The 11,388-nt window shown below is 40.3% G+C and overlaps 1 protein-coding gene across 1 annotated transcript; it reads left to right on the plus strand.

Annotated features, from left to right (window-relative positions):
- The first annotated feature begins 393 nt into the window (after positions 1–393).
- Positions 394–6,275, plus strand: LOC102719061 (cell division control protein 6 homolog). The gene is given in 18 exon segments (XM_040529653.1): positions 394–410; positions 1,974–2,409; positions 2,522–2,653; positions 2,655–2,924; positions 3,040–3,114; positions 3,196–3,302; positions 3,397–3,503; positions 3,591–3,650; positions 3,749–3,822; positions 3,921–3,971; positions 4,138–4,187; positions 4,289–4,349; positions 4,754–4,843; positions 4,936–5,001; positions 5,095–5,190; positions 5,277–5,366; positions 5,456–5,593; positions 5,800–6,275. Coding segments are annotated over 17 exon segments (1,827 nt in total). The 3' UTR covers positions 5,501–5,593; positions 5,800–6,275.
- The last annotated feature ends 5,113 nt before the right edge of the window (positions 6,276–11,388 follow it).

Consider the following 11,388-nt stretch of genomic DNA (forward strand, 5'->3'; position numbering starts at 1 on the left):
CTTGCTTTTTCTATAACATGTCCTAAATATCACAAATATAGTCACAAAATAATTTTTTTTTTGTATTTTTTCATATTTTTTAAAGTTTTTTTTATCTGACATCTCACAAAGTTTCTTGTTTCCAAATCTTCTTCTCCCCGTGGTTTACTCGCGGGAACCGTGGTTTCCGCAGCCAAAACCGCGTAGTTTTGCACGGTTTCCGCTTCTCATGCACTGTTTCGGGAAGTATTAGCCACGGTTACCGTGCGAAACCGTATGTTAACCGTGCAAAACCGTGCGGTAACCGTGAATATCGCACGGTTTTGAATTTAATTTTTTTATTTTCAAATTCATCACGGCTTTTACGGCATCCGTGGTAACCGCGCTAATGGTTACCGGGGTAGGACGGTAGAAATGGGAAGTGGAACCTGGTAGCCGTTAATCAGCCGACGTCGCCGCTCCAACCTTCTGCACTCCTCACCTCCTGCTAGTGCTTGCTTGTTGTCGATGCTTGCCTGGGCTCGCTCCGTCCTACTTGATCTTAGGGGAGACGCTACCAGCCTCTGGGGATGGGTTCTTCGCTTGCTCGAGCCAGCTCCTGCGATCCTGCTCCTCCCCTAACCTCCTTGCTCCCAGCCTCAGAGTGGAGGCGGACAGGCGGCTGTCTGATCCCAAGGTTGGTATCCACGACGGCGGTGGGGCGACACGACTAGTCGTTGAGTTTCGACGGTGATGGTTGCGCCTTGCGCGGGCAGCTGGGTATACGGTGTGAACCCGTTAACCCTCACCGAAGGAGAAAATTGTATATCTGTCATTCCAAAAGAGGAAATTCACTAGAATACCATTAATGAAACGGGTTTCGCCCAAATATCATTCACACGGTTGTATAATTTACTAGTTTGTCATTTTCACCCTGAAATATTATTTTCTCTATTTTACAACTTTATGTTCCTAATCCACCCATGCCTCTCTCTTTTTGTTTCTCTCACACGTATGCGCATACGCCTAACTTCTGAGCACCAATCGCAGCCACGCGCCCGTCATCGTTCCTAGCGAGGTCGACACCACCGGGACGGGAGACGACGCTGAAAGGGGCGACTCCGATTGCTGCGGGGGAGGAAGGCAGGTGGGGAGGAAGACAACGACACAAAGCTGTTCGACACCGGCGGTGGCCATAGACGGCTGGCTTGACGCTGGCGAGGGGGGCCACCGCCGTTGCCTCGCCACGACCCGTTGCACACGAGAGAGGAATGAGTCGTGCACGTGCAACGGAAAGAAAAAAAAAGAAGAAAAGAACGATAGAAAGAGAGAGACAGAGCTAGTGACAGACGAGAAACAAAAGGTTGTAAAGAAAAAGAAAATAATTTTTCAACACCCTTAAATAAGAAAAATGACAAACTAGCAAATGGAACAAACATATGAATAACATTCGAGCTAAGCACACAATAACCAGACGCATTCGACAACATGTTCTAGCCAAGCTAAGAAAACCCAATCTCATCACGAAGACGCAACTGGCGTTGTCACCCTCGACTGCTGGTGGACCTTGTCAGTTCAATTAACAACCAAGGATCTCAGACACGGGGTCAAAACCCTGCTATTACTTATCTCTTGGGAGATCTGGAAGGAACACAATAACATGGTTTTCAAAAAAGCAGAAGCAACAGAAGATGACATCATCAACCGTATCTTGGAGGAGTTAAAGACCTAGAGCTTCTATGGAATGCGTGGCTTGCCGCTCTAGTAACAAGGCAAGTAGAGAGCACGAGTTTTTCCTGTAACGTAGTTGTTTAAACCCTGTACGATATGTCTCAAGGCGCCACGGCAGCTTCTTCCCTCCCCTTACCTCTACCTCTTATAATTATTTTCCCCCCCTCTTAATACATGACACCCCTAAGGGGTTTAAAAAAACATTCGAGCTAAGCCCATTTTATTAATTTTATTTTACCGAATTCCCTCTTTCGTGATCACGTATATGCAATTTTCTCTGGGAGGGGACCCCAACCCGCGAGCATTAGGCGGTCCCCAAAATTTTCAAGCGCCACCAAGGCAACGCGGCGAGCACGCGCCCTTTCACGCTTTCGTGGAGTTCCCGCGCGAAGGTGGAAACCCCTTTGGCGGGCTGGTTCTCGCGCCACTTCCCGCACCGCGCCCTTTTTCTCGACACCCGCCTCTCCCCAACCCCACCAGAATTTCTTCCCCCCAATTTCTCTCCCAATCTCTCCCGCCCCCGACCCCCGATCCTACAGGCTATCGATGCCGACGCTTCGCAGCGCCACGGCGAGCGCATCACCGGCGGGCATGGCCTCTCCGACGGCTATCGCCACCCCACGAAGCACCAAGCGGCGCCTCACGAGCCCTCGCTGCGCTGCAGGGTCGCCCGACGCGTCGCAGTTCACATCTCCCCACAAATCCCCCAATGCCGGAACTGTAAGTACCCCGGCTCCCCTCGGCCTGTACATGAAGAACTACGCAGCAGCAGCTGCTGCTGCATATCGCCTGGTATTCCATTGCAATGCGCACCAACTGCTCGATCCCGCAGGTTGGCACCCCGAAGCTGCTCTCGGCGTCGCCCAGGTCATCCAGGAAGCGGCTTTATGGTGACTTCGTCGCGGCCGAGAAGCCCAAGTGGAATCCTCGAGGCAAGTCTCTAGGATCCCATTCCCGTAGGGCCTTCGGGTTCTGATTGGGATCTGATGGGGAATTAATTCTGTTGTGTAGATCCCGGTCAGATGCAGGCGGTCAAGGAGGCGCTTCACGTGGCCACGGTGCCCTCTAGTGGATTGGTCTGCCGCGATGATGAGCAAAGGCGCGTGCTTGAGTTCTGCAAGGGTTGCGTGGAGCAGGAGAGGGCAGGGAGCCTGTATGTGTGTGGGTGCCCTGGAACAGGGAAGACCTTGTCGATTAACAACGTGAAGGAGAGCGTGGCGCGTTGGGTAGACGAGGTTAATTCAATTTGACATTGTGTTTTGTAACGTTTGACATTTATGAATTTGGAGTGTATTTTTGTTGTTCAAAATAGGAGTTTATAGTTGTTGATATGGTTGCGTGTGCTTGTAGATTGCAATGGAGACGCCTGACGCATTATCGATCAATTGTACGAGCCTAGCAAACACGCATGAGATTTTTAGTAAGGTATTTACTGCTGCCTAATTATTGGCTTGATCTATCTATGCCAAGTTGACCGGCACTAATATTAATAAGTTCTTGATGCAGATACTTGCAAAGTTGCAGACCCGGAAGAAGGCAACCGGTAAACTGTCAGCACTCCAGCAACTTCAGACCATGTTTTCCCACAAGGAATTAGCCCCAAGAAGGATGCTGTAAGGACTGCTTGTACCCAGAACCCATCCTCAGAGCCTGGCTTGTCTGTGCCATTTAGTTTCTGGCATCACATTTCATGTTACTGCCCTCTAGGTTGGTCGTTGTGGATGAGATGGACTACTTAATAACAAGAGACCGGGGTGTGCTGCATGATCTTTTCATGCTTACAACTTACCAATTCTCAAGATGCATACTAATAGGTATGTCAAGGGATGCTTCTTTTACTCTCTAATTATGTTGATCTAAAAATACTGCTTTGCTGATCTGACAGTTGGTGCTTTTTTCAGGTATTGCAAATGCCATAGACCTAGCAGATCGGTTTCTTCCCAAGCTTGAATCCTTAAATTGTAAGCATTTTACCGATCTATTGACATGAAAAATATTGCCTTAAATTGTACCAGGAAAGAAATTAACATGTCTTTGTCATTACAATACTAATTTACAGGCAAACCACTTGTTGTGACTTTCCGTGCTTATTCTAAGGATCAAATATCAGACATAATAAAGCATAGGATGAAGGTAATAAGTTCATCATTTGATCACTTGGGCTCATACGTATCTGTATTAAATTTCTTACTTAAATAGGAGGCTGACCTTTTGTGATATTACATATGTAGGTTTTTGAGTATGACGTTTTTGAACCACTGGCTCTTGAATTTTGTGCTAGGGTAAGTCCAATTATTGTACAAGCACTGAGTTGTAGGTAGTTTATTTTGAAATGTCATTTCACCAGGCAGCACATGCATATTTTTGTTAAGGAGAACACCATGTAGTTAGCAGGGTTAATAGACATGTTCATTTATTAACAGTGTTTGCTTAACTTTCTTATACCAGAAAGTAGCGGCAGCCACTGGAGACATGAGAAAAGCTCTTGGTGTTTGCAGGTAATAACTTCTCTTGCTGTGATGACTATTAGGTTCTTGCAATAACGTGTTGATCCATCATAAGGACACCCAGCCTATAACCTATTGTCTATTTATTCCAGGAGTGCTGTTGAGATTTTTGAGGCAAGGCTACAAGAGTCTCCTGACCAAGAATTTGGACTTGTAAGTAACTAGCATCATATTTTGCTAGGCAACATATAATAACTTATAATAAAGTGATTTATATAAGGGCGCCACACTGAGACTGACAACTTTTGTTCATCAAGTTCATAGTTGCTTCACCTTTGAAGCCTTCCTTTGGGCAGGGTCATCTCTCTGTTCCTAATTTGTGGATGGTGGATCACTAAAACATGATTCTGGTGTTGTACTTACCCAAAAAAAAAAAGAAAATTGAACTTGCATAACTGTATTACTAAATGAGCAACTGACAGTTAATTTCATGCTTTTGATTGTTCTCGTTAAACAACAGTTGCAAAAATGAATTCACCTTTGCCACATCGTATTTTTTCAGAAGATCAGTAATTATTTTGTTTGTTCCAGTGCCCTGTCTAATATAAACTTTTCAGGTGACATTTGACCATATGGATATCGCTTTGTCGAAGGCCTTCAAGTCAGCAGTAGTAGATAGCATCCTGTGTCTTCCCCAACATCAGCAGGTAAATTCAGATTTACCATCTCCTGCTCCCAAAGACTGTTTTCCCTTTCCCCCTATTTTGTGTATTCATGTTCTCTTGAATGGCACTGGCAGATGGTGCTATGTGCATTGGCAAATACTTTTCATCATTGCAAGAAAAAGGCAACAACTCTAGGAGAGGTAATATTCAATATTTACTCACAGAAACTCAGACCACACTCGTTGACCTCATTTTGTAATACTCTAAACTATCGAATTTTTGCCATTTTGCAGCTCAACAAATCATACATAGAAATTTGCAGGTCAACCCAAGTTCCAGCAGTTGGAATGCTTGAATTTTCAAACATGTGCATGGTATTAAGCGATCAGGTATGCAAAACACCTGTGTTTTATGAAGCTAGGCTAATCCAAAATGGAAAAAAATGTTTCAAGTATTTGTGGAATTTATGTTGTAGGGATTCATGAAGCTAGGGCAATCCAAAGAAGACAAGCTCAGGAGAGTAATGCTTCAGATTGACAGTTCAGATATCACTTTTGCATTTAAGGTATGGAAAAATGCTTCTTACTCTTGCAAATTCCTTGCATTCTTGTATATTTGTTTTTAGATGTACTTATTAGCTTAATTTAAATACAGGGTAACCGGTTCTTTCAGAAATGCTTGGAGCAACCAAAATTTTAGTTGATCACTCCATTCAGCAATAATGTCTATACACAGTTGCATTGAGTCTTGTATCAAATGCCAGCAAATCAAAATCAAGAATACCCAAATCAGGTGAATTCCTGATTCTCTATTACCATATAAGTCACTTTCTAATGTTAGTACGCGTTTTAAAGATAAGAAAGTACTAGCCTGCAGCACTAACATAAAAAGTACATTTTATTAACTTACAACTAATTTGTCAAACATTTAGAGGCTGAACTACTAAGATCTTTTTCTTTTTTCTGAAACCCCTACTAAGATTTTTTTCATTTTTTCAGGATCAACCCATCTTAAATTTTAACCCAGTCATCACTCAGTATATCTGATTTATGGAGAAACTCTTTGCTGAGAAAACTGTACATGCCGGATGAGCTCTGATATTTTTTTCTTTTTACAATTCTTCTGAAAGATTCCTAACTGTAATTCTGAAATATATTTGACTGTAATTCCGAAAGGTAGTTCATGTAACTATGTTTTCCCACCCAGTTGTCATTTTTTTCAGGGCAGTTCACATTGATTCAGACGTGTAATGCATTGACATAGCGATACTTATGTTGGTTGAGATGAGTATTGCAGACCTGCATTCTTTTATTTCGCCCAAGGTTCTGTACAATTTCAATTTCATTTTTAATCAAGTTATCTTGATCCTAGCTCAAAGCCCTTCTAGTTGTGCTGAGAGTAAAGCCTGCATGTTCTGTACACGGGTTATCAGTGCCTTTTCCTTTTAAGTTTGGGTTGGCTACTTTTATGAATTATCGAGGGGATGCTTTTAAAGTCAATTAATGGTGTGCTTTCTTTTAAAAAACTTATTGTATTGAAGTTTTTTTTTAAAAGATTCAATATTAGAGCTTACTCTAATAATCTAGCTTATGTTGAGTGTGGGTGTTTAGCTCAGCTGATCATCGGAGACGAATTTGGCTGATCAGCTCAGCTCTAATAATCTGGAAAAGATCTCGGTTAATTTGACTGGTTTTGTGAATGGGCCTTCAATTGGGCTTCTGTGGGCTGTTTCATGGGCACATTTTTATTCTCTCCTTTTCCCCGGCAAAAACTGGTTGCACAATGCCTGGACCATAACCGATACAACTAAAGCTTCTATCATAGGCAGACCGATGTGTTCTTATCAAGTATGTTCTCATGGGAGAATGCCCAAGGTGGTCATTGCCTTGTAGCCTGGGATAAGGTTTGCATTGCATGCCGTTTGAGTTTGATGGTCTGGGTATCAAGAACCTCCATTTGATTGGCGTTGCCTTGCGTCTATGGTAGTCGTGGCTCGGATGGAAACATGCTGACAGACCAGGGACAAAACTTCCGTTGCTCAATAACGAGATGATATGCCCCAGCCCTCGTCTCTTGAACACACAAGATAATTCTGTGAGAAAACGCCGGACAATCCGGCACATATCCATGATTTAGCTGCTGAAGAGGTCCTATCTATTACACGTTTTCAAGGACTGATTACACGTAGCTGCGCAAAAAAACTACAACACGAGGTAAACTTGTTTCTGGCTGAAATATATTTCAATATTGACAAGAATTACATACTACGTAAATCCTGTACTTTGGTTTTGCTTAGGTTAACACGTGCACAAGATTTTCTGGGCATCGATGAAGAGACAGAAGATCAAACGGATGATAAATTACATGAAGATGAATATCACTTATGCCATGCTGATTTCGAAGGCCACAGTCTGATGATATTTGGTCCAACTTCCACGAGATGTGCGGCCCAACGTAAACTTCCACCATAGATAATATATATGGTTGGAAAGATAAGTCTAATTTCACCTGTAACAAACATCTAATCATTTCAACTTCCCAATAAGAAGTTATGGACAAATCATTGAAGACTGCTTAGAAGCCAAATAAACACACGAGTCTTCTTAGAAATTTACTTATTGTGACTTTTAAGCTAGCCTATTTCCATTAAACACCCAAAGCTTTTCGTTCCTAACTAGGAGGTTTGTTCATAGTATAAATGTCCATGTGTTCTTTGCCTTTAAGAACTTTTGATGGATATGAAAATAAACCACTTTTGTTTAGCTTTTTACTAACAAATTCAAATAGTGATATCTATCCCTTTGCTTTTGTGATCTCTTCACGAGATTACAGAAGTAGCTGCTTCATCGACTCCCAATTGATACTTCTACTCACTTTGAGGTTTTCTCGATTGATTTTAAGTTGTGTTGGTTGGTTCTTTGAGAGTGGTCGGGAGAATCGTCGATTTAGGTGCCAGTTAAAATACGATGATTGGCTTCAAGTTTTATTTGTCAAGTTGGACTGCTTATTTTAATTACTTGTAGTTAGTTATCTTGGTCTCTTTAAGGCTAGTTTTGGTTCGTGATCTTACGCCATGAAGATTGGGACACATCCTCTATCAGGGTTGTATCACAAGAACACATTGAAGTGATTCAATTCAATTATTAGAACAACTACATGACTGTTTGGATCCAGTGACTTTTTTTAGTCCTTTATCACATTGGATGTTTGACGTTAATTAAGATTATTAAATATAGACTGATAATAAAACTAATCTTACAAATAAAGGCTATTTCATTAGACAAATTTTTAAGCCTAATTAATCCACGATTAGCAAATGTTTACTGTAGCATCACATTCGCTAATTATGGATTAATTAGGCTCAATAGATTCGTCTCGTGAAATAATTCAGATTATGAGGTAAGTTTTATTAATAATATATATTTAATATTTTTAGTTAGTGCTCAAACATTCAATATGACAGGAGAAAAATAAAGTTAAGGGAAAATAAACGCCCCGAGTTTTGGATGATATTGTATGGTAAGATCTCACGATACAGTTGATGGGATCCTGCAAGTGGGATGCCCTGGGCCCCCTACTCTTATCCCGAGACGAATCATTGCCACAAACTCGCCGGTCATCAAGAATCGTGCTGAATCATGTCAGTTTCATAGTACACATAACACAATTTTGTACCCATTGCATATATTTTGGACAGTTCTTTCCAGACCTCCCAGGGATCTTTTTAGATGTCCGGATGATTTTGAGAACACAAAATAAAAATTATATATTTTATCATTAGTAGCAATTTACGTACTACCTTGCTCCTAAAAATCTTTCATTCTGATTTCTCTTGTTTATCATAAAAATCTTTATTTTTATGCAGTTATTATATTAGAGTTTGGCCAAATATAGAATAAATACATTGAAATTTAAAAAGTAGGAAAGAAATATATTGTAATTTAAAAAATAAAGGACATTCTAGTCTTTATAGATTTGTAGTTCTATAGTTATATGTGAGATATGTTAAAAATAAAGCTTTTGAGATGGATGGAATAATTACCATGAACAACCGAGAGTTCCATGAAATATCATTGCGATAATTTTTTACTTTCTTTTTTTTTTATCGTAGTTAGCCTCCGTTAAATAGACTCGATTGGTACCGTATTAAAAAGTCCATTTTACCCTTCCAAGTGCGATGATGGTTTTGAGTGATTAGTCTGTTCTAGGGATATAATGGACTTTTTGAAGGGGTTAATGGATTGCATTTGGTGGGAGACTAACGATGGAAGACTAATGGCGATAGAAAAGGTACATAAACACTTGGATGGTGATATCTCGTAGAAATCCCATTTATTGATGGTAATTTATAGAACTGATCATTTGTTAATGATAAAAAAATTCTTCAACATACTAAAACACTGTCAGCACTAGTGAAAAGGAAAAGGAAAGGAAATGCCAGCCAATAGAAGAAGCCACAGGTGCCTAATTAATTAAAAGTTAGGTGTGGATGGAAAGGAATTGATGCGGCCAGTCCATTTCATCAGGACGCAGTGTCGCAAGTTCCAAAGAGGCCCACCACCGGATTGGATTGGCCGAGGCCATCATCACCGCCATATCACATCTAGATTCATTCATTTGATGCTGCCTAGTCGAGCTTGACGTGGTACGGGGCCTCCAAATGGAGACTACGGCCACTGTGATCCTGGTGATCCCCCGTCCACAGAAATACAGCAATGATATCTTACCCTTTCGCAATTCATAGATCTTGAGCCCCAGTACAGTACTATCGAGAGCAAGTTCAGCCCATTACTAACTCTAATTTAACTTATAGTTAATTTAATAGCTAATTTATATAATAGTTATCTATAAAACATATATTACCTTGTCTCACCTGTCATATACACATTGCGTCTTGGAGTTCGTATTGTTGCTGACGATAAATCAGTAGCTTGTTGCTCTTCTCTCTACTCTCTTATCTTCTTAAAATATATTTACGGTGGTTTATAGTTTGCTATTGTACATGCTCTAAGGGGCTGTTTGTTTAGAGGGGCTAATCCATAAATCCTTTCATTTTAGTTCCTTTTAGCCTATAAAATACCAAATATAAGGGACTAATATAAGCTAAAACTATCTAGGTCCATAAGTCCCTGTAGAAGGTGCTCAAATGGACTAAAGACCTATAGCACACCTACTCCACTACTCTAGGTCTATAATTATGTGTGATGTGTGCTATTGAATAGTTCATTTAGTCTCTACAAATAAAAAGGATAGTACTAAAGATGACTTATGTTCTAGTTTAAGAATTAACTTTTAGCCCTATGATTTATGGAAACAAACAAGGCCTAACTTCTTTTGAAAATACAAACTACTCTACTGAATATAAGTACTTTTAGAGCCAGACAAGAGTATTAGTGATGTTCATAAATTAAATAGAAAAAATATTATGATTAATTGAGAAGGGAAAATAAGTGAAAACATTAGCAATGTAAGCTTGTGATATATTTGTTGAAGCGAAATATAAGTGTAGATGTTATATTTTGGGTCAATGTTGAATGCTGACTTGCGTCGTAGGGCTCACACTCCTAAATGAAACTCTAGGAGTACAATTTAGAGTGAAACTGCTCAAACCCACCTTCATATCTCTGTTTCATTGTTCCAGACCGCTTCAGCTTGTTGCTCTCTTATTTTGACTGGAGTTGAAAGTATTTGGTTAGGCTATTGCTTTAATTAGTAGAGTTGGAGCTAAAGTTGTAGGCATGTCAAACATGCCATAAAAGTAATATTTTGAATGAAGTGAGTATTATCATTTTACACGTGTCCAACCTTACCACTTTACTATTAATTTAACTTATAACATATCATCAACAATTACAAAATTAGCATTACATGAAAATATTTTGAAATACAAATTTAATGATACTACACGTATGACATTAAACACATATATTGCAAGTTCAATTGTTAAAATTCTATCATATGTTAAAATGTAGCGAAAATACTTTTTCACAACGCAGCAAAGTGGATCGGTGTTGCTTTTCCAAAAGGACAAAGCTTTGCTTTTGAACCACCAGCCTTTTCCAGGTTTTCCAAAAACCTTAATAAAAGCATAGAGGTCCCTGATGGCATGATATATCCTCCTTTTGCATCCAAAAGCACAGTGAAAATAAAATCACCAAAACTCAAAGGTCAAAATGCCAAATACTTGTTTACCAAAACTCAGTGGCGCACCTAGGGGTGGGAATGGGCTAAGGTCCGTGGGTTATTTCACAACCCTATTTAATTCTTAAAAAAAAGTTCAAAACCCTAAGTAACTTAATTTTTAATCCGTTTTAAACTCGACTCTTAAATTTTGTAGGTAAAATAGTTGAGCCCACAACACCAGAACATTTCTTTTAACACCGACCGCGTTATACTATACACCAAAGAACAAAGATCGAGAGAAGAACGGCTTAGCTTATTAGCAAACCGCGAATGCGACGGTTCAGCAGCAGAATCCAGCGCTATCCTAAGCCAAAGTCCCCCATAAATCCATAATCATGCCCGTCATGATTGGCTAGAAACGCTCGACCACTTGTTTGGCACGTTGCTACTAGTTTCTCTAGACT

Source organism: Oryza brachyantha, chromosome 1, assembly GCF_000231095.2.
Source record: "Oryza brachyantha chromosome 1, ObraRS2, whole genome shotgun sequence".
NCBI classification, from domain to species: Eukaryota; Viridiplantae; Streptophyta; class Magnoliopsida; order Poales; family Poaceae; genus Oryza; species Oryza brachyantha.